General features: G+C 42.0%; 1 protein-coding gene across 2 annotated transcripts in view; it reads right to left on the reverse strand.

Annotated features, from left to right (window-relative positions):
• The window catches only part of glcci1a (glucocorticoid induced 1a), a 268586-nt gene that overhangs the window by 25530 nt on the left and 218937 nt on the right, over window positions 1–24119 (reverse strand). For both annotated transcript variants that reach the window (XM_068009636.1, XM_068009644.1), the window contains exons 5-6: window positions 21539–21691; window positions 5268–5478 (exon numbers count right to left, since the gene is read on the reverse strand). In XM_068009636.1, coding sequence (XP_067865737.1) covers window positions 5268–5478; window positions 21539–21691 — 364 coding nt within the window. The remainder of the gene's footprint in view (window positions 1–5267; window positions 5479–21538; window positions 21692–24119) is intronic.

The following is a 24119-nucleotide window of genomic DNA, read 5'->3' on the forward strand; positions in this document are numbered from 1 at the left end:
TAAACAGACTTTTCTCCACCAACTATTTATTTTAAATCACCTTCATAACACAGCTCAAGATATTACAGCCCTACATGGTCTGGTTAATAATCTGTATCAGTCCAAAATGGCCTCACTTAATAAATTTCAAATTTGCTTCACAGAGAAACAAAATTAGGCTGGTTGATTTAAGCTGCATTCAACATAACTTCTTGCCACTAACCTTGCGTCATGAAAAGTGGCAGAGGATCAGAGAAAACATCATTTATTTACAGTAGCCAATTTTCATTACCAGTAGGAGCCTAGTTAAAAAAAAGTACTGCAAGCTTGTTATTTTCTTTTTTTCTTAAACAGTCCTGTAACATTTAATCTGGTTTGTAAATTGAATCAGTCTAGACTGATGAATGTACAGGCTTGCCTTCTACTCAAAGTCGCCCATTATGTTATCCATACCCTCTGTAACTCTGCCTAAACAGCCTTATTCTGATCATGTTCAAGAATGTTTGATTGATCACATCTGCCAAAATGCTGGGAAACTCTGGATGATCTGTATCACATCAGTCAGGAAATCATTTTGCAGTAGATAACATAATTTTCCCATTCTATCAATCCATTTTAGACAACTAGTTTAATAAAAAGTATGTAATGAAAACCTGTAGTTTGCAATCTGATGTGTCACATACACGGAAGGAGCCGTGATGAATAATGTATTGGAGGAATTATGAAAATAAAAAGTCAACTGTTAAACTAAACCACAAGAACATGGACTCTTGTACCACGGACAAATTGGAGTCTCGGTCACGCGACCTCTCCTGTACTGGAAATCAACAAACTTGTCTGCAAAGATGTAACTCATTAACTGTGTCTGAATAGCTCTGGGAGAACACATTAAAATTGAAAGGAGCACCATTGCATTTTGATGACTCCTATCTACATGAACAAACTAACAAAGGGTTCTGGAGACAAGCTGACTCACATCCAAAAGAAAAATGAATAGGTGTGGAGTAGCACCATTATAACAGAATGGTCCCCATTTGGATATGAACAGTTAGCCATGGCTTCCATATCCTAGTCCATTTGTTATGAAAGTGCTTCTATTTTTAATTTTTTTTTGAGGATTCATATTTTAGAGTTGTGAACATTGGTTTATTTGAGAAAACTGAAAGATGTCTATGGATTTTTTTTTTACAAGTATCATTGAAAGGTTTTACTTGAAAACAACCTTTACTGAAAATCACACGCTTTAAGTTCAATTAACAACAGAAACCTTGGTGACTTGGGGGAGATGTTTACAGAGAAGTGACATGTCGATTTATGAGGGTCAGGAGTTGGTTTCACTTCGGAGATATTGTTCTGGTAAGTTGGGGTGTCGACTGTATTGAAAGCAGTTGCAGGTCAGCCTGCTGAGAGATAATACACTAGCTCATCTTTCTCTACCTATTTGAAAATGCTGCGAATCCAGAGTAGGATAACTGAAACCCCTAATGCCACATTTCTCCTGGAAAGCCTACCAGACTATTTCTCGACAACTCCAGAATGAGTTGCTCCAGAAAAGATCCCAGTGATCCGTTTCCATATATCCAGATGCCAGACCAAAAGGGACAACTGACATCCTTCCATATCTTCTCTTTTTGCTTCAAGAATTAGCAAGTATTTGGCCCAAGTATTTTTTTTTGTACAAGAGCTCTGCAGGGAAAATCTCTATTTTTCAGTTCATCGGTGTGTGTGTTGTGTGTGTGGGGGGTGGGGGGAGGAAGCTAAGATAAAATGGCAACTTCCATATTTCAATCAATGAGTTAATGCTTTGCTTTGTTACTGGATACGTCTTGTTTTATAATAAACTGATAATTTTGTTGTTTATTAAAGAAATCTGGTTGGTCTATTTTATTTGGGGATAAAGAGCTAAGTACATGATTGACCATATTGGTACCTGAGTAAACATTTAAATATATATTGTGACCTATGGAGAAGTGGAACTAGAAAAGACAGTGCACTCCTCCCACCTCAGTTGTAACACATTGTGTAGTCACACTACGGGAGTGGGCCATGTGTCACCTAACAGAAAATCAAAGGTGATGGAATTTTTTCTTAAAAGGTTTTCCTCTGGGGAGAGAAGGAAGATCAAGAAAAAAAGCAATGTAAGCCTGTCCAACCAAAGTCTGAGAGATCGGACCAGCATAAGGTGATAATTCTACACCTCAACTTGCTGCGGCAGAGAACTTAAAGTGACCACCGCCTCCAGTCTGAAGTTTTAACCACCAGAAATCGTCGACATGTCAGCAAGCTCACGTCTATAAACATCCAGTCCTGCACCTTTGAAAAGATGTTTTCCTCCCATTATGATACAACAGATTTTCTGTGAACCACAAACTCCTAATCCCCTTTGATCTTAAACTGCATCCTACCCTCTCTCTCTATCTATCTATTCTATATATGCATGTGTGTGTTGTCATGCAGGCCCCCAGCGGCCAAGAATGAGGCACGTTAATTTTGCCACATGGACACTGAATTTCAAATTGTTTCTGAGAAGAACAGATGGCCTATGACAAGGGGTTGCCAAGCCCCTGGCTGGAAAGACACCTTTACATATTAACAGACAGTGCTTTTAGACAAAGGAGCTATTCCCTGCTCCAATTCAATCCACAAACAGAAGTGGTCAGACCAGTTAATCATATGACTAACTGACTGTTGCAGAGTTTTGAACTGAGAGCCTGCAGAAAGCAGAATGCTTCGGGACTGAAGCAGACCTCCTCTCCTGTCTGCCTGCTCCCATCTCTTTCTCACGGAACTCCAAAGCCACTGAAGACACATGAACCCCAAGAGAAAAAAGTCTCCTACAGTGAACAAGGTTTAAGAAGAATACTGGCCCCAACAAGAAGTAAGAACTACCTACAATCAAGGACTCTACAGTGAGCTCGAAGAACCGTAACAACAACTCTTCAAATATTGCCTCAAACCTTTCCACTTTATTTTTTTCTTCTGCTCTTTTCTGTCTCTATTTGCATGTGTGTATCACGTATGCTTGCTAGTGTGGGCGCGTCATGTATCCATAGGCGTTAATCGAATCAGAGTTTAAAAGTTTAATAAATTTCAACTTTTCCTCTTTAAACCTAAGAAAGCCTGTTTGTGCTGGTTTCCTTGCCTTATAATTGGAAAGTGGTGAACAAGGGGCTGGATTTTAGATTGGGCGGACGGGAGCTGGCCACTGACATAAAAGTCAGTGGCGAATCTGCTTCTGCCCGGTCCGGGGATCCATCCCGCATTTTACGGGTCCCCGGGCTTTAATTGTTCCGAGGTGGGACTTCCACATGCTTGAGGAGGAAGTCCCGCCTCATTGAGCTGCCGGCCAATCATCTGGCCGACTGCTCTTAGTCCCAGCAGCGCCACCAGGAGCGGTGGCCACTGCTGGAACTGCAGCCCAGCCGAGGACACGGAGTCAAGACTACAGGTAAGTTAAGGTTGCCTTGCCAGTGTGAACGTTTTCACCCTGGTGAGGCAAGGGTAGTCATGTGGGGGGAAGGGAGACGTCTCAGATCCTGGGGGTGGTTGGGAAAGCTGGGGCAGCCGTCAATCGGGCACCCTGTGCCCGTTTGTCAGGTCTCACCCCCCGGGGCGCTGAGAGGCCGCCAGCTTTCACTGGGCGGCCTTTCATGTCTCCCGGACGCCTGCTTTCCATGGATAAAATCTCCGTGGAGGCGGGTGAAGGCCCTTAAGTGACCGTTAAATGGCCACTTAAGGGCCTTGATTAGCCTGGGGTGGGCAGCCCATTTCTCGCTCCCCTCCCCGGCCCATGTAAAATGGCGGAGGTGGGAGCCAGTCAGGAAGGCCTCCTGCTCAATGTTTCCCAACTGGGAACATGTTGTAGACCACTGAAGGATGGAAAATAAATTTAGGAGGTTTGTAAGCAGTTTAAAGATGTTTGCAGCAGTAAGTTTTAACCACGGGGGACTTGACCTATCCTATCTGGACTGAGACAAGACAATCCCCACTATGATGGGGATTGTTTGTGGAAAGCATCCAAGAGTGTTTCTGTATTTTGTATGTTGCATGTTCAACAAAAAAGGATGCAGTGCTAGATTTGGTTGAGTAATGAAGTAGAAAAAGTAAGGTAGGAAAAATAGTGACAAAAATATAATTAAGTTCATATTGAAATAAGATAAGGTTAGATCAATTCCTTGCAGTTCTTTTTGCTTGATAAATTCCCAGGTCTTCACAGAAACTTCACAGAACTATTAAGAGTTCCTGAGTTATCAACTCTCAACTTGTCTCTGGATCTACAAATCCCACCAGATAAGGTAGCACATAATCCGAGTCATTCCGAACTGCAGATTTCTCAAAACAACAGGCTGGTAGCCCTATCTCGACTTCTCCGGAGCCTCTGTGACCAATTTAACCCTCCTCTCAGCAGATTTCCCCAGTTTCATTATGACTGCTGTTGCTGCTACAATCACTCTAGACATAAAATAAAAGTACAGGTAAATACTTTTGAAAGTTGCTTTCATTTTTGTTTAAAAAGTTTAAATTTTGAGCAGTGGCAGCAATACCCAGAAAGCTGATAGAAAACTACTGTAAAGGAGAGTAGGAGCAACCATGGTAGAGGACACCATGGGGTAAATCTTCATCTTCACCTCCTGAGCGGTAATATGGTGGAGTGGATCACTCATTCATCTGTTGTAGGAACCACCCCTCCCCCCCAACATTTCAATGGGATAAAAACTGTGCATGTTCTACGTGATCTGCTCTGCCCAGGGTTGAAGATGAAAATCGGCCACCATGTTTTCCTCTCTTCCCTCACCTCTGTCATAAATCCACTGCAGAATGAACATGGTAGTTTCAGGAACCTGAATGCCAGGCATCAACCCCTTTGTATAGGTACTTGCAACTTGAAATCTTGGATGTTTACCAAAAAAAATGCAACATTGTCTCACAGCAAAATGGGATTTGGCATTGCCCTATTCACAACAACAATAATTCCTCCCACTGATTGTATAACACAAATATTGTTCATTTTGACAGGTAGAATCTGTTAAATGATCATGTAGAATGTTAAAATCATAGCGTAATTTCTTTATTTGTACTCTGTAGTGCAGGGATCACTACCTCTGCATGCTTAAATAAAAGTTGGTACGATTAACCCATGTAACATTTTGTAATAAAAGCCACATCAAATTAGGCAATAGCCCTGTCTGACTCTGCGTGCAGGTGGTCAATGGGAAGCAAAAACCATCAACAGCATTTCACACTCAACAGCAGGATTCATAGACACATTTTGAACCCCATTCTCTCACCTTTGTCCCTGTCATATTGCAGGTCTTCTGCTGAGCATGGGCTTCCCTCCTGAGATCCAGTAGGGTAGAAAGGGGAGACACATGGTGAGTGGCTGCTGCAGCTACTGCTGCGCTCTTGGACTGAGGGTGTCTGTGTGTCAATACTCCGAGTACTGCTGCTGCGGTAGTGGGAAGGGAAAGGTGCTCGGTGGCCATCAGGAATCTCCAGGGGCTATAACATTAAAGAACAGTGTTACATCATTATTATTATAACAGCAGCAGCAAACATTAATGCTAATTTTTCCACAGAACTCAAGATTACAAAGCCTCTATGTACAAGAACTCCACGGCTGAATATGCAGAGAATGCCTTAAAAGGAGCGTACTTCCCAAAGAGCTAAATGCATCAAATTAGGGTTTGGTACATTTACTGTCAAAATAAAATTTTCAGATATTAAACTAGACTTAACATTTTTCAGCTTAGAATTTGTACAAAAATAAGGCCAAAGCAGAGCACACTGAAACACAAACTGTGTCTGTTTATCATACTTTTAATGATTATTTCACAGAAAACCATAGATCCATGTGAACATAACTGATGGGATTTCAAATAAACACACTTACCAAAGTGACTCATATGATACAATCACTTCAGATTAATAAACACTTCAAGGCATGTGGTTGGAAAAATTAAAATAAATCAGGATGCTTCCTTTGAACTGTTGGTCAGCATGTTACAGGAACAACAGTCTTAATAACTCACCAACAGACTTCTGGCTTTATTCTACAGATACATTCATAGATATTAATTTAGTATCCTTCTGCCTTCAAAAGGACTCAGATATGTGTTTAATCAGAAATGTTTGACCTCTTAACTCAAAGACAAATAGTACACTATACTATTAAACTCACTACACAACATGATCTGTAAAGCAACAACTTAAAAAGGGAACACAACAATATCAGCAACTGCATGTAAGTTAGTATCGCTCATAATAAAGTAAATCCCATCTGACACTGCATTTGGGTAAAAGTTAAAGAGTATTTAAATTAGTTTCTCTTCTGCCAAGGAAGCCATATACCACATGTTAATGACATCCAAAAGCAGACATCCAAAAACTAAAAAGTTGTGAAATGTAGTTCTGGAGAAGGATGGAGTGGGTCACTTGGAGAGAACATAAAAGCAATGAAGATATTCTCAGGATGGTGGAAGAGAATAGATTATTAGTGAATATCATTAAGAAAAGCAACAAGGTTGAATTGACCATATTCCAACGCATGAGAACTTGAAAGATGTGATTGAAAGAAGAGGGAGAAAGAGAATGATGATGTTAGACAACTTGAAATTGAAAATGGGAGGCTCCTACAAGCAACTGAAGAGGAAAGTGCAAGAACGCGAGGTGTGGAGAAATGAGCAGAGGACCTGCCCTTAGGCAGATCACTATAACTAACAGTGACAAACTACACAATTCAATTTGTTGCTTTAAAATATCTGTGCATCAATGAAGGGGATTTAGGAAAAGTTGATGCCAAATGTACAATATAACTTGGTCCGTATCCTGAAATGTAGACACTTCATACTATTTAACAACAGCCTGGATCTCAGTCATCCTTTAGGCCTTATGGCACCTCTTTGCTTGCAATACCCATTGAGAAGTCATCCAGAATTGGGAAAGGCTTCGGCCACCATTCTCTAGGGCTGATAAAGATTGCACATAGCGCAATTATTTTTTATTTTACCTTATTCAAAGGTTTCCAGACAAACCAAGCGCCACATTAAAACTTGATCAAACCCCATTCAAATAAGGTCCGTAAATTAAAATGTCTCAGCAGAGATGCAATCAACCTCAGCAGATTGCCTCCATCAATCAAAATCTATGGACATACATTTAAGTGCAATGGAAATCAGTTGGTGATTGAAAAACACTAGCAGATACCAACCAAGTTATAAATCCTTCCTTCCAGTGCTGTGTTGGTGTATAGTTTCAGTAGGCAGACAACAAAGTCAAGCAGTCACATGTATTGCAATTTCCATTCTCAGCTCCAGAGGGCAGAAGTAGTTTCTTATTTAAATATAACCATGTTGATCAATGATGGGGTAAAAATGCAACCGAAATCCATTCTGATGTAGTACAATATGATACAGTGTAAAATTATTTGTACATACTCAAAATCTTAAGTATAATGAGTGAGGAACAGATACCCCGACTGAATGTGTACTGATTATACATTAAGCTAGGGTCATTTTATTTTAATACGGTAGTTACTCAGTACAGACTTAACACCTTTACTCATTTAAAATTTTATCTGAGTTGAGAAGGCTTCAAAGTAGAGATATTGTTAAAAGCTTTTAAAAATCACACAAATGCCATTAATAGTCTATGGTCTGTACTTTTCTCCCTGGAATTACTCCTTCTGGAACTGTTGGATTTGCATCTTCCTGTGTTCCTTGTCCCCTGCACACCTGTCACTGCCCCAGGTGGGGTTTCCTACATCAACTAATTGAAATAATGTTTAGTATTATGGATACAGTAGCGTACCATATGAGACAGACAATACCCAGGGAATCCTTTCCCATATGATGGGTCCTTTTACATAGAATAGACGGAGTTGCTGACAGTAGCTGCTGAGATGGTTTTCGTCTACTTCTTTGGGCAGAATTTTACTGGCCCCATGGCGATGGGCTTGGAGGTGAGGGGGGCGGGGAGGGGTACAGTAAAATGGAGGACTGCAGTGGATCCCTGACATCATCCCATCACCAGACAAATTTCCCAGGGGTGGTCAGGCAGCAGGATTGGGAATGTGCAGGATAGTGGCAGGCAGCAACTGAGGCTGTTTAAACAGCCAACTGAGAGCAACTTTGCAGCACTTTTTAGAGTTCCCAAGGGGAGCAGGGATTCCATAGAGTGCCAGCAGCTCACCTGCTTAAAGGAAGGGAGATCTCAGCGGCAGGTAAATGTTGCCTGAAAGTAACAGCCACTGAATCATTGTGAACCAGGCAGGCTGAGGTTCAGATAAGCGAAGGTTTGTACATTTGGAAGGACTGCAGAGTGTAAGGCCATAGCTGTTAGGGGGCTGTTAGGGGAAGGGTGTCTCCCAGGTCCACTACAGCGAGTGCAGGCAGTACTAGGGGGCTAACAGACATTGTGCTGTGAAGGCTCCAAATCTCAAAGGGATCTCTGCACCCAGAGTTTGACACCTCCAGTGAGGAGGAGAGTGGGAGAAAGATAGGGAATCCGCCACATGCAGCAGGGCTGGACCTGCCAGAGGAGCATCAGCATCATGAAGCTGCAATGGGACACAGATGAGGAAGGTGCATAAGGGCAATAAGGCAGGCTAATGTTCACAGAAGGTGCTACCTAGCTGAAGGGGTTTACAGACAAAGGATTAGCTTCATGGTGATGTCAGAATACCAGCAACTCTGACACTGGCAGGTGGTTATAGACCTGGGGAATGCTGGAGGAGCAGTTGAGGCCACTGGGATCTAGTGGCTACCTATTGCCTGTGATGGTGAAGGTGACCGTGGCACTCAACCTTTTCACATCAAGCTCATTCCAGGGATCGTCTGGAGACATTTGCAGGATCTCTCAGTCAACGGCCATCACTGCCCCAAGCAGGTGATGGATGCTAAGTACGAGAGGGCAGGGCAATACATCAGGTTCCGCACTGATCAGGCCAGTCAGGTCGAGAGGATGACTGGATTCGAGGGCACGGCAGAATTCCATCAGGTACAGGGGCAATCAAGTGCACGCATGTGGCCATCAAAGCTACCTCACAGCAGCTAAACGTGTTTGTGAACACAAAGAGGTTCCACTTACTGAATGTTCAAATAGTCTGCGACCACCACAAAAAGAATGCTGCAGGTGTGTGCCAGGTTCCTGGGAAGCTGCCATGATTCATACATCCTGAGAGAGTCCCAGGTGCCTCAGCTGTTCAGGCCACCCAAAAGGCCTTTGTTGATGGAGCCTGGGTGACAAGAGGTATCCACTAAAGACATGGCTGCTTGCATCTGTGCAGAACCCCAACACAGAAGCAGAGGAAACCTAGAACTGCTGCCATATGACTATAAGTGCAACCATTAAACAGGCAACTGGGCTTCTGAAAATGCAGTTCTGAAGCTTAGCTAGATCTGGCGAGCCCTGCAATATGCCCCATCAAGTGTCTCAGTTATCGTGGTGGTATGCTGTGCATTCCAGAGGGGAGCTGCACTGCAGACGGATGATCACATTGAGCACACCACCTCCTGCTCCAAGGAGGAGGATGAGGTGGAGGTTCTTCAAGACCAGGCAGCCAATGGAAATACACCTGGGGGTCTGATGTGACATGCCAGGGAGACACCTGACTCACTCATAAGCACACACTTCTCCTGAGATTCCGTTAAACTCCCCTGGAAACGATTCAGTCTTCTCCCTGAGGTAACCTTGGTGGCCTTTCATTAAATGCCTTTACCATTTCACTAGACCAGTCATTACATTAATCCAAGGGCTACATTCACCATTGCCCTCACTCTGCGCACACCTTTTCATGCCCTCGAGCTCAAGGGCTCAACGTCTGGTAATGGCCCACTGGTGCAGAAATGAACAGACAAGCCATTAAAGTATGCAATACAAGAAGCTTAAAGTTGAACAAAGCTCTAAAATTGTGGCATTCAGCAAATTAAATATATTCACTGATCTCGAATTGCTATTCTGGATTTGAACTTTCTTCCCTTCCCCCTCCACCAAGCCAACGAGACACATGCAAAAGTAATTAGGGGATCTAATGCAGATGTAACATTTCCTGATCACAAGTGGTTCGATGACTTGCTCATGACCTTTAGAATCAGACCTTCTCAGAACTTTTATCTAAAGGGCTCATTTGAGTACATTTGACTGCATATTCCTTCTGGTTGTCCTTTTAAAAGCGTGCGGTTATGGTTTCTTCCACAGGATGTTCATCCTTCTACAATTACATTTCAATAAGCAATGATCTGAACAACCAACAATGAATGTATGTTTTGTATCCAATATAAACAAATCTAGTTCATTTAAGGGATATGCTCTTATATAAAAAGCTATTAATCTCCACAATCAACCAGCATTCTTCTTAGAACAAGGAAGAAAAAACTCAACCAAGAGATCAAATAAAATTTAAAATGAAACTATTGACAAACAGTGCAAGGCAACAGTTGAAAAATTCCCGTGGATAGAAACAGCAGCCAATCTTGCTGAAACTTCATTAAGGACAAGCAAAATTCAACACTCATGAACCCAAGCCCCTGTATTGTACGACTGTTTACAATTAAACTTTTACGTTAGATCCATTACCTCAGCACTCAGGTTACTATCCTTTTTATAACAGATCTAAAATCACATTTCAAGTACATTGAGTACATACCTTGCAGAATGGTTTAAAACTGCTAGGATAAACAAAAATCTAAAATGGATGAAGTCTTAAATCCCCACAAGCAGTGCTACTTGGGTGCAGTGGAAATGCAGTGTGTACTGCAGTTGAAAGGAAATGTGTCTAGGTCAGTTTGATTGCTGTAACTTTATTTAAGAAAATGCAATCTTCCATCTGCAGGGTTTCTTTTAAACAAATGCATTTCAGTAAAAAAAGCTTTCAATTAATTAACGACATTTTAAATTTTTTACACAACTATTATTCAGATCTTGTACAAAATGGCCATCTAAATATATTTTAAAAAGCTTAACCTTAGCGCTGACTGAGTTAGAGAGAGAGAACCAGCAATAGTGGCAATGACAGGATTTCCCAGCCCCACCGAATTCAGGAACAAAGGTGGAGAGGTCCCGAAAACACCAGCATCAGCTGGCGTGATGTTTCTCGACCCTGTTCCTGGCATTAGCCATTTAGGCCAAAGTGGGTTCAGGCCCGGCAGGGTTGCCTGCCACTATGAGGCAGGCAGCCAATTAGGCTGGCTAAAAGCCTTATTAAGGGGTTTTAAGGAAAGCTGACTGTGATTTTCCAGTTGGCCTCCAATTTCCCTACGTGATGGGGGGGAGCAGTTCAACTGCCAGGAGGCAGGCACCCAGTGGCAGGCCAGGGTGTCAGTGCTGCAGGCATGACTACAGGTGCAGTCAAAGGCCGCCCTGTCGAGGGATTCCCCCTGCCCCCCACCCCTCCCCCAACAGTGGTGGTCTGGCTGCTTTCTCTGCTTTTTAATTGATTTAAGAAAGTTGGTGAGAGGACACATCCATGTTGAAGTGCACTTTCAGTTACTTACCCTCTACTGCAGCTTGCTGCTCCTCTCAAGCTGGAAGGCCTCTGATTGGCCATACACCTTTGACAGCCCACTTGCCACCCTTAATTGGACAGGGAACCTGTCTCCATGCCGATTAAGGGGGTGCCCCGGTCAAAATCTTAAAGAATGACTCTTTCCCTTCGGGGGCGATTTCGTGACCAGGGAACAGCCCCGGCTCCTGTTTCCCACCCACAAAAGCAAAAATTTAGCTGCGGTCTCCCTGTTCAGGAAAGTGACCTCGGAACACAGCAAATCAGATGATATCAAATGATGGAATGGTTCCGTGGAAAACAGGGAGAAAAAAATTAACTAAAAATAATTAAAATTAAATGCAGTCAAGGTTGATCATTGAATATGACATGATACCATAGTTCAGCTATATGCATTTTATGCTTCTCCAAAACCCGCCCTTAAAAATAAATTTTAATTTAAATGCTGAAGAAATAGTTTTTTTCTAAATTGTGAACTTTGTTGAGCTGCAGAGTTTGATGAGTCTATTAATCTTAACAAAAACAATCAGCAGTTATACTGCCTCTTTCATCTTGCTAGGAAGAGGTTTCAAGTACAGTGACAGGGGAGTGGCAGCATAAACTGCAAATCAGATGCTGGGACAAAGATAGGTAGTGAGAGACATTTCATTCTCATCCCTGTTTTCCACAGAACCATTCCATCATTTGATATCATAGAATGCAGCATAATTCCAGCCCAATACAAAGGCACATTTAAATGTGTCTAGGTTGCCTGGAAATCGTTTTTTTGAAAAAAAAACAAACAAAAACTTTTTAATGTTAGTAGAAAACAACACTCCTTTCTTGGGAACAATGCTCTGAGTATGCAGCAAAGCACACATGCAGGAAACTTTATTAAATAAAAACAAAGTGCTGGAAATACTCAGTAAGTCCAGAGAGAGAGAGATAAGGTTTCAAGTCTGTGAACTTTTATTAGAACTTTATTGTTGTGCAAGGGCTTGCTACGATGTGGTTAGATGCGTATCCAGTCTGCCCACTGTGCAATGCACATTACAAACACTAGTCTGTGACCAAGAGCTGCAGTATAACTACCACCTAAGCATACATCAACCAGAACGGTGTGTCATAATAAAAACATTTCAGTAAGTGCAACAAGCTGTTTGAAGGAGTTATTGGATTCGCAAATCAAATTCAGATTTCACATTCCATATGTAGTACTGAAGTCAGTCTTAGAAATTGGCCACAATAAATCAGTTTTCATTGTCACAAGTTAAAAGATTGTTTGAGCTTGCAGTATTTGGAAACCAGAAGCTGCACAAGCAGACAAATGAGGCGAGACAAGGGGCCGTGTTGTTCACAAAATAACAGGCATTTTTATTTTAATGGCCAGCATCTTGTACAACACTTTATCACCAAAATAATGCATATCGATGAATCAATGAAACAGCAATCACATCTGTCAATGTTGCATGAAAACAGCACCGTGTAAATCAATGAAAAATTGCATCAAATTACAATAGAAAATAAGGTGATTAAGTCTACAATTCTTCGACAACCATTTCACTCCTGGCCTCAATTATTAAAGAAAGATTCACAAGTGCACTCCATACTTTAAGGAATTAGATTACCCAAGTTATTTCCTGGAAATATCAAAGGATTCAAAGAACAAAGAAAATTACAGCACAGGAACAGGCCCTTCGGCCCTCCAAGCCTGCGCCGATCCAGATCCTCTACCTAAACCTGTCGCCTATTTTCTAAGGGTCTGTATCTCTTTGCTTCCTGCCCATTCATGTATCTGTCTAGATACATCTTAAAAGACGCTATCGTGCCCGCGTCTACCACCTCCGCTGGCAACGTGTTCCAGGCACCCACCACCCTCTGCGTAAAGAACTTTCCATGCATATCCCCCCTAAACTTTTCCCCTCTCACTTTGAACTCGTGACCCCTAGTAATTGAATCCCCCACTCTGGGGAAAAAGCTTCTTGCTATCCACCCTGTCTATACCTCTCATGATTTTGTACACCTCAATCAGGTCCCCCCTCAACCTCCGTCTTTCTAATGAAAATAATCCTAATCTACTCAACTTCTCTTCATAGCTAGCGCCCTCCATACCAGGCAACATCCTGGTGAACCTCCTCTGCACCCTCTCCAAAGCATCCACATCCTTTTGGTAATGTGGCGACCAGAACTGCATGCAGTATTCCAAATGTGGCCGAACCAAAGTCTTATACAACTGTAACATGACCTGCCAACTCTTGTACTCAATACCCCGTCCGATGAAGGAAAACATGCCGTATGCCTTCTTGACCACTCTATTGACCTGCGTTGCCACCTTCAGGGAAAAATGGACCTGAACACCCAAATCTCTCTGTACATCAATTTTCCCCAGGACCTTTCCATTTATTGTATAGTTCACTCTTGAATTTGATCTTCCAAAATGCATCACCTCGCATTTGCCCTGATTGAACTCCATCTGCCATTTCTCTGCCCAACTCTCCAACCGATCTATATCCTGCTGTATTCTGACAGTCCCCTTCACTATCTGCTACTCCACCAATCTTAGTGTCGTCTGCAAACTTGCTAATCAGACCACCTATACTTTCCTCCAAATCATTTATGTATATCACAAACAACAGTGGTCCCAGCACAGATCCCTGTGGAACACCACTGGTCACACGTCTCCATTTTGAGAAACTCCCTTCCACTACTACTCTCTGTCTCCTGTTGCCCAGCCAGTTCTTTATCCATCTAGCTAGTACACCCTGGACCCCATGCGACTTCACTTTCTCCATCAACCTACCATGGGGAACCTTATCAAACGCCTTACTGAAGTCCATGTATATGACATCTACAGCCCTTCCCTCATCAATCAACTTTGTCACTTCCTCAAAGAATTCTATTAAGTTGGTAAGACATGACCTTCCCTGCACAAAACCATGTTGCCTATCACTGATAAGCCCATTTTCTTCCAAATGGGAATAGATCCTATCCCTCAGTATCTTCTCCAGCAGCTTCCCTACCACTGACGTCAGGCTCACCAGTCTATAATTACCTGAATTATCCCTGCTACCCTTCTTAAACAAGGGGACAACATTAGCAATTCTCCAGTCCTCCGGGACCTCACCCGTGTTTAAGGATGCTGCAAAGATATCTGTTAAGGCCCCAGCTATTTCCTCTCTCGCTTCCCTCAGTAACCTGGGATAGATCCCATCCGGACCTGGGGACTTGTCCACCTTAATGCCTTTTAGAATACCCAACACTTCCTCCCTCCTTATGCCGACTTTGACCTAGAGTAATCAAACATCTATCCCTAACCTCAACATCCGTCATGTCCCTCTCCTCGGTGAATTCATCACACAATACAAAAAAGAAAACCTATTTTAGTCACAACTTTAATGACAAACATGAAATAGAAAACCATATTGATCTGAAAGAGAAAACTGTGGCTTACCATTGTAAAAATGACAGTTCAAAAGAACTGATCTTCAATGCTGCAATCTAGTTTTTTTTATTTAGGAGATACTAACTTTCAAAAACAAATCAGCTCAAAACAATAGCTGTGATCCAAATAAGTGAACAAGTGTTGAATACTAGAATATACAGCTATGTCGAAAGACTTGATATCTCTCTACCCACAACATTTTCCCCCTCTCAAAAAACATCTAAAGAAACAACATGAAATGGTAGGTAAGTGTAGTTTGTTTTTTCTTCCAAAAAGAAAATGGACTATGACCTGCAGATAGCAGTCACAGGCTGCAGGAGTTTGAAATGGCCTTCATACAGATCAAAAACAATTAACAAACACAAAGTACTTCTAAACAGACCAACATAAGAACATAAAAACATAAGAAATAGGTGCTGGAGTAGGCTATTTGGTTTTTCAAGCTTGCTCTGCTGTTCAACAAGATAATGGCTGACCATCTACCTCAATTCCACTTTCCCACACTATCCCCATAACCCTTAATTCCATCAGTACCCAAAAATCAATCGACCTCTGTCATGAATATACTCAATGACTTAGCATCGGCAGAAATGTTCTAGTACAGAGATCAGTCATGGAAGGGTTTGCAACTCGAAATCTTTAGCAAACAGATCAATTAAAGCTAAAATATGTATTTTAAAGCAGTACTTGCTATGACTAAATTAGTCACATTCCTAATAAGTTATTCCACCTGGGACCTGTTTCTGCTTGGAAGCTGGATGCACAGTAGGAAGAAAAAGCCCATGCTCCTCTCCTGATAAACTGTTTCATAAGCAGAATTTCCTCAACAAAGACAGCAAGAAACATGACATAGTCAGTCTCAAGAGTAAGTCACTGAAAGCTACTATTTTTCTTCCATTATTTAACTCCCGATGTAAAGTGTGTGCAGGCATTTCTAGAAATAGTGCGAGACAGATCCGGCTGATTCATACTTTCATCTCCTCTCTCGACAAGGAAACAATGTGACCTGGATTTTCCTGAGTTTATAATTTTAAGTGATGCAGAGGCTATACCAACAGGGAAGTGAGATGGGAGGCTTTCCTTCAAGACTGTGCCACAAAACTTTCCTCTTATCATTCTCATTGTCACTGTAGCTGCCCGTGTAAATAAAGGCAGAGCTGTGACCTTCTTCCCATAATTCCTTTCATTTCTGTCTGGTTCTTCCACCCACTCCACTTCCCCTGGGAAGTGACCTCTCGGAATTCCATTGTTCCTGTGCTTTGAAGTACAGTAAATGAAGGAAAGTGGATAAAAGCTAGGAGAGTTTGACATCACGTACGCGGGCAACACCCAACCAATAGATACTCAGCCTAGAGGGTCGACAGACCAAAGGGGTCATATATGGCTTTACCCAACAGTGTATAAGGCAGCTGTGGTTTCCTACCAATGTACTCAGTGAGTTATGTAAGTCTTTGCCACCAGAGCTGTGCCTAAGCCACTTGCCTCCATACTGCCTGCAATGTCGTTTTCTGGGATTTCTCTTTGCCCTAAACGTTGTCATTGTTAGCTCCATTGACTCTTCTGAGAATCTTAGGACCCTGAAGCTGCCCTTCCTCTTCTGCCATCTGTAATCTCCTGTGCTCTCACTCTCACACTCCGAGTTACATAATTTTCTATGTCTCTGGCCTTTAGACTGCAGCATCCTTTCAATTATTACAGGTAAGCCATATTACACTCCCTCCCAGGTCTTAGTGCTCAGGAGCGGGCCTTCTGCCTTAGATCTGTCCTGCCTATCAAATTAAAGCCCCTCTCCCAAGGAAAATGCTATCTGTGCAGGTGGTGGTGGCAGGGTTACTAGAGTCATTGGGCTGAATTGTAAGGGCCCCCTGGAGATGAGTTTGGAGGCAGACGGGCCCATAGAATTCCAATGGTAGGTTGGGGAGGGTGGAGGGCCCATTGCAATGCAATTTTGTCAGGTCAGGATAGGCTGAAGGCAACCTTGTTACCCAGAGGCCACTTGAGGCCCTTAAATGATCTATTACTGGCCACGTAAGGGGCTCTTCCTGCTGCAGCTGGGATTTAACCAACAGTGGGGGGGCCTCTGCCACATGGGGAGGTAGCCCAGTAAAACAAGGAGACCTCCCTGCGGTCTTGTGGAGGGCCCTCCTCTGTGAGAAACCTGTGGCCCATAGAGGGCCCCCGGTGGAAAACCACCCACCTCCCTGAATCCCTCTCTCCCTGCACTAAATGCCAATCCTAGCCCCCACCCACCCTCACCAGGGCCTGCTGGTCCAGCCCCGGTGACCCCGTCTCACTCACCTTGGGTCTGGACTCCAGTGCTGGGCTTGGGTTCAAGGCCTCTTGCAGTACCGGCAGTGGCCACCGCACCTGGTGGCGCTGCCAATACTAGTTGGCTGCTTGACGTCTGATTGGCTGACAGCTCTTGGAGGCGGGATCTCCGTCTTTAAAAGTACAAGGATCCTGGTGCCGGGCACCTAAGTGTCTGAGCGTCAGTAGATCGCTCCCAGGGGGAGGGGGCTCCGGGGTTCCCCTCACCTTTTCGACCTGACATCGGGTGCCCGCCACGTGACACAATCCAGCCCGTAGAGTCATAATTGCACAGAAGGCTGCAATTTGGCCCATCACATTCATGCCATCTCTCCATAAAGCAATCTTATCAGTCCCATTCCCCTGCTCTATCTTGATACAGAATTTCCACCCTGTCATGTTTCAAGCGAACCCTAGCAGTCTTTCAACCACTAGAAAGTAAACTTATTGAGCAATTTGTTCATTTTAATCTATATCATGTTCAAGATTCAACTCTGTAACAATGCAGGCTCCTTTTACAGGATCACAGTCTCAACAATGTGCATGTTTTGGCATTTAAAGTCAGAGCAATTACTTTTGGCATTTTTGGTATTCATTATTGGCCATTAAAGCTAATCCATCAAAATCAGAGGAGTGACATTTCTCCACATCAACAGTACACACCCTCCAAGTTATTAAAAACACCAATATATTTGTGATGTTGGCACAGCACAACAAGTGAACACATGGAAAAAGTGACCTGCATCTTTGCAATTGTTTTGACATAGTCGACAGACACTCCTGTCTTTGCTCAAATTCATCCCATCCATATGGTACTATTAATCCACAACCATCATTTTACTTTCCCTTATGGGATTTAATAAGTGATCTGATATTGGTTATGCGACTAAAGTAGAGGGCACATGTGCTAGTTCACAGTGTTAACAATACAGAGAAGACAGTCGGCCTTATCACTGCTCTTGATAGCAACAAAGTCTTTTGTCGAATAATCTGAAGCAATGAATTGCCCACTTAACAATCATATGTTCAAGTTTGTTAACAAAGCACTTGTTGGTTATTATAACTACTGTATATTTTACAGACTGATGTCTTAGTTTTGCTGTTGTTTTTGACTATCTCCAGTGCTCCTTTGCACTTTCCAAATAACGCCTCTAATAATCACCTTCCCCCACCACCACCACCACCACCACCCCACCCCACCCCTCAAAACTTGCTAAATTCAACTTGCAAAAAAACTCCCAAGCACAACTTTTAATCTGTTCTATTAGCCATATTTGATCTGGCTCTGGTGAAATGCAGAGATTAAACATAAATATATTAAAATATATATATTTTAATGCACTTATTATCTAAACAGTTTTTTTGCTAATGTTCTCCTCTCCTGAAGGCTTTTTCCTGTAGATACAGGTGGCACTTGCCCTTTGGGACTTCACTCAAGTAGCTTTTATTTATGACACTTGACCAACAGTGAATTTAAGCAGGTTGTTTGATTTCAAGGTGTGTCACAGCCAAACCCAAAGCTGCTTTCATGCAACATCTACACCAGAACACTTCCCAGTGGGGGGCAGCAGACAATAAGAAGCTGGAACCTTGTATGATTCGCCACCTCCTGAACCTAGGAACACTGAGATCAACTGCAGCACACTCACTCCCGGATTGGCCAAGATTTCCTAACTCAGCCCAGGCTAACAATCGTGACTGTGGTCTCCTGACCTGTAGGACTCAGCTGTATCCTGTCTTTGCCAACTAGTCCATTGAAGGAAAACAATGTTTTGAGGTCTAAAACTAAGTGCAGTGAAGATAAGGTAGGTCCCTATACATTATTGGCTGAGTGTGCTAATTTCAATTCCCCAGAAACCCATGCTAGACTCAGATTCCATGGGCAGCAATCATCTGATACCTTGCTCAACTGGTCATTCGTAATAGAAGAGGTAAGGTAGTGAACGTGACCACGGGAGGGCATCCCAGCCATTTTTTATTCTCATCCAATGTTCATATAAATCCACTTTGCAATCTGGACTACCAAGGCTGGAGACAACATCTTCATTCTTTTATTTCCCTTGATGGAAATATTGGGGCCTCATTTGAGATATGGTACTATCATGTCCTGGCTGTTAGCCAGAAACTTCTAAACCAATACGTGATATATGCATTAAAAAAATATGTAATTTTATGATTAGTTTTGAAGTTTGTGGCTTTATATGCGTGTATACATAAGATGTGCACATTGTAATTATATATATATATATAATTACAATGTGCACATCTTATGTATATATATATATATATATATATATATACACACATTGGAAATTAATCCAATAGGTTTTGCTGCCAGAAACCTGACGGATCTTGGGGTGGGGATTGAAGTTTTAGTTCTTTCCTGCAGTGTGCTCTGTTCAGTTACAATGCCCCTCCTTATATTTTCAGGCCTCTGCACATTTGTGACCTTAGTGCCAAACAAAGTGCTTACCCTGCAGCAGGCCACTCCAGCTGATCAAAAAATGTTATTTGTTACTTGGTAACCCAGTCCAAGTGCAACAGCTCTGCCTCCAGTGCAGGCAGGTTTTTTAAAATTCTTTCATAGGATGTCAGCATCACTGGAAAAGCCAGCATTTATTGCCTATCCCAAATTTCCCTTGAGAAGGTGCTGATGAGCCACCATCTTGAACCACTGCAGTTCATCTGGTGTTGGTACAGTTGGGAAGGAAGTTCTAGGTTTTTGACCCAGTGACAGTGAAGGAACAGCGAGAGATCCAAGTTAGGATGATGAATGCTCCAAGTCTTCCTGTGATGTTCCCTGTGCTAACAAGTCTGTCTTAAGTGCACACTCAGTCAGGATGCTTGCCTGTGTTTTCCAGCGCCACTCTTGCTCTGCGCAAGCTCACCCAGAGTCCCTAACTCAGCCAAATATCCACGCAGACCTGCCTTCAGTCACGCAGCTGTGATACCAAGTGACACCCATGAGCAAAGATGACAAGAGCATCACGTGGATGTATCCTTAGCAAAATCATAAGTTCTGCTGCAGTTGAGATTAGTTGACTGCTTCACTCTTTTGTTTTCAAAGTGGAAAGCATTACCATTTTGTAGCGCATGAGCCAACTATCAACATGCCATATGCAAGTAGCATGTGATGTTTTTTGACAAATTATAAAAGTGAATGTGTTTGAATTAAAAAATACACAGGGTCATGGGACTGAACACAAAAGGGAAAAAAGCTCAATGAAGAGCTATGAGGAAAAGACAAAGGATTTGAAAGTTTACATAAAATTGACATTTATGAAAAGGAAATGCAAAACAGAAGCCAAAATAGAAAAAGATAAAGGAAAAAAAAACTCTTTTCCCTAGTACACTCCTCCCAATAGAAGTTAGTATTTTCAATTTTTATCCAAGTCCTGTTACCTGAGGCAAAATTTCATGACCTTCCTAATTTCTAGACACATCTCTTTTCTGGCTAAGTATTAACAGCGAATTCAAAGCTCATGTGGAAAAGTCCACCAACTATGACACCAAAGTTACATGCAGAAGGAAACTTTCCACATGGATGGTAAGTCATTAATTCACTTACCCAGAAGTCTTTATAGAGAAAAGAACATGTCATGGTAAACGAAACAGATTAAATAAATGGCCATAGTCATGAGATCAGTGCAATAACAAGTACCTTAAAAACATTCCCACTAATTGAAAAAAACAAAGGATGAGTGATGTAATCATATTAATGATGTCACCATTGGGATTTAATTCCCCTATAAAGGTTCTAACAGGATCCAGATCCCTGCAGAAAAAACAGAATCTCACTAGTGACTGAATTCATTTGTGCGAAACACTATCATAATACTCTGGTTACTGCACAGCTAACTACATGGATCTTTGAATCTCATGGTATAAAGTGTTGCTACAACTCACTCAGTCAGCAATGGCAATCATCCAGACTTTTCAGGGAAATGAGGATACTGCCAAATCAATAAAAGCAAACCAGTGCCAAGGTGGGATTCATCAGTCAAATAGCCATTGTGAAATGATTCAACTGTAGCATAGTCAATCTTTCAAATCCATAAAAAAAACTTGAAAATGCTTGAAGCACTTAGTAATTCAGTTAACAAAATGTAGGGTGGAACTCCTGAAAATAGGTCTGATGAAGGGTTCGTACTGCAACACTAACTGATCTTTCCTCTTGCCAATGATGAAGACCTTGTATACATTCCCAATAATTTGTTTCATTCCTAGCATTTGCACTTTTTCCTTTTCTCTTTATAATCATAACCTGGTTTACATATTGTTATTTATCTCTGCTATGCAAATACACTTGCAATAAAGGCTGAGCCTGCACTTACCCTTGATAGTTCTTCCTTTTCTCCATTGTCATTAATAAACATTCTTTCTATTTCTTGATTTATGCCTTCAACACTGTTCTGGACCCGTGTAATTGAAGATTTTGAAACAATAATGTTTGATGCTGGACCTGGGATAAATCTTGCTGCAGAGGTCTATGAAAAAGAAAAACATTTTGAAAAGGATTTAAGAATATTAGCATGAACATTCACAGAATGGTAATGATACATTCTTACAAACAATAAGATATAAAAACTGGTGTTGTGTAAATCACAAATACAATACGTTTATGAGGCACAGTGCTCAGAAACATTTGTGAAATATAACATATCTTTCTTCAACAGCATCAACTGTGGGTAACTACTGATAGAAGTACTTATATATACTAAAGACACTCAGATAATTGTGGCGCTCAATGCTCAGACAGGCTCCGTACAGCCAAGGGGTTGCAGATTCACATCAGGGATTTTCCCCAAATGATGAGTTCCCTATCTTGGCTATAACGCTGGTCGCAGGAAGGAGAAAAGGGGGAAAAAAATCATTGAGCGGAAGATTTGTCTTTTAAATTATGGCACATTTTCATAGGTCTCTCCCGCACACCTCCTAATGGCCAAGCTTAAATGCTGCATGAGCAGAGATTTACAAGTAGGGCAGCAGCTTTGCTGTTATGTCAAACTACGGGTGTTGCAAGTGTATCTAAAAGGATATGTGGAAAAGTAAGGCAGGAAGGAAAGGAGAAAAATAATCAAAAGCAATCAGTGCATACTATTGAAAGTTTTTTTTAAATTTCAGACCATTGCCTGGAATAGTGATAGCAATACATAACATAAAACATAACAGACTGGATATCAATTCTGAAGTGGGCAGGGAGCAGGCTGGGAGCTGATTTGAGGTCAGGAGGCAGGATCTGTTTAGCATTTTCTGTCACTGTTTCTTAGCCACTGCCAGCCAGGGAAGATCGGAATCTGGAGCTGGGAAAGATCTGGGAGGCCAGGGGGTAAGGCGAGGCAGAAGATCAGAGGCCAGAGTCTCGTGCGAGGGGGTTGGTTGCCTACCCTCGATGTCCCACCTCTGTTATAACTGCATGTGGACGGGTTGGGAGTCAGATTTTTAACTAACATTTTTGGGGATTAAAATTCCCCCCAATATTTCTAATTTGCAATGACATATGCACATAGCAACTTGGCTGTCATTGAATTACATTGGATTATTTCCATTAGTGTAGTAATATCATCTAATAAGGCTGCCAGAAGGTATTGGTGATCAAGCATATGATAATGGCATTGGTGTAGGCTATTCACTTAAACTCTGTTCTTAGCAATAAACTAAAAATTTAGCACACATCAAAGAATCTGTAACATTACCAACACTGACTTCAGGCATTTTTACCAACTGTTCTGAGCATTTAATTAGGTCCCCAGAGTTACGTCATAAAAGCAAATGTAAAGTTACGATGTCATCTCTGTGCTAAGAACACAAATCATACAGTGGAAAAAAATTGCACTAAGCTTTTAACAGTGTCTCAGAGCACAGACTGTCCGAAACAATATTCAGCTACTTACACCAAAACATTCAGGTACATTTCAAATGTTCAACATAGACAATAAAAATGGAATAAATATGATTACAAGAAAAAGTAAATGCAGTTCTGATAAAAGGTCTCATCCAAAACGTTGATCTGGTTTCCCATTTCAGAAACTCCTCACAACAACACATAGCACATTCAATGTAGTCGAACAAGGGTGATATCAATAAAAACATGTTAGACAGCAAGCTACAGAAGATGATATCAGGACAGACCCATGACCTCTACCACCTAGAAGGATAAGGGCAGCAGATGCATGGGAACACCACCACCTGCAAGTTCCCCTCCAAGCCACAAACAATCCTGACTTGGGATTATATCACTGTTCCTTCACTGCGGCTGGGTCAAAATCCTGGAACTCCCTTCCTAACAGCACTGTGGATGTACCTAACCCATATGGACTACAGCAGTTCAAGAAGGCAGCTCATCACCACCTTCTCAAGGGCAATTAGAGATGGGCAGTAAATTCTGGCTGATCCAGCGATGCCCACATCCCATGAACGAATAAAAAAATGGCCATAAGCTCGATCAAAGACGTAGATTTTATGGAGCATTTTAAAAGGAGAGAGAGAAAAAGCGAGGTGGAGAGTTTAAAGGGAGGGAATTCCAGAGCTTAGGACCATGACAGCTGAAAGCACAGCCGCCAGTGGTACAGCAATTAAAACTGGGATGCGCCAGAGACTAGAACTGAAAGAGCAGAGAGATGTCCAAGGCTAACTGCTTATGAATACAGAATTCCGTTACAATAATGTGTGATTCTTAGCTTTTTCCAGTCTGCTTTAAAAATGTCTACTTATAAAGCAAAAATCAGAGAAATGTATTGAATCTTGGAATAACCCCAAAACAATTTTACACAGAATTTTTAATGTTGGTAATAAAATATTACCATATTTTCTGCAACAGCTGATGCCAATATAAACAAAGTTATAAAGCTCCAGTACTTGCTGACCAAAACTAATGTCTGTATATGACTGGTTACCTCTGAGGACTCACAGCAC

The sequence above is a fragment of the Heterodontus francisci genome, chromosome 2 (assembly GCF_036365525.1).
Source record: "Heterodontus francisci isolate sHetFra1 chromosome 2, sHetFra1.hap1, whole genome shotgun sequence".
NCBI lineage: Eukaryota > Metazoa > Chordata > Chondrichthyes > Heterodontiformes > Heterodontidae > Heterodontus > Heterodontus francisci.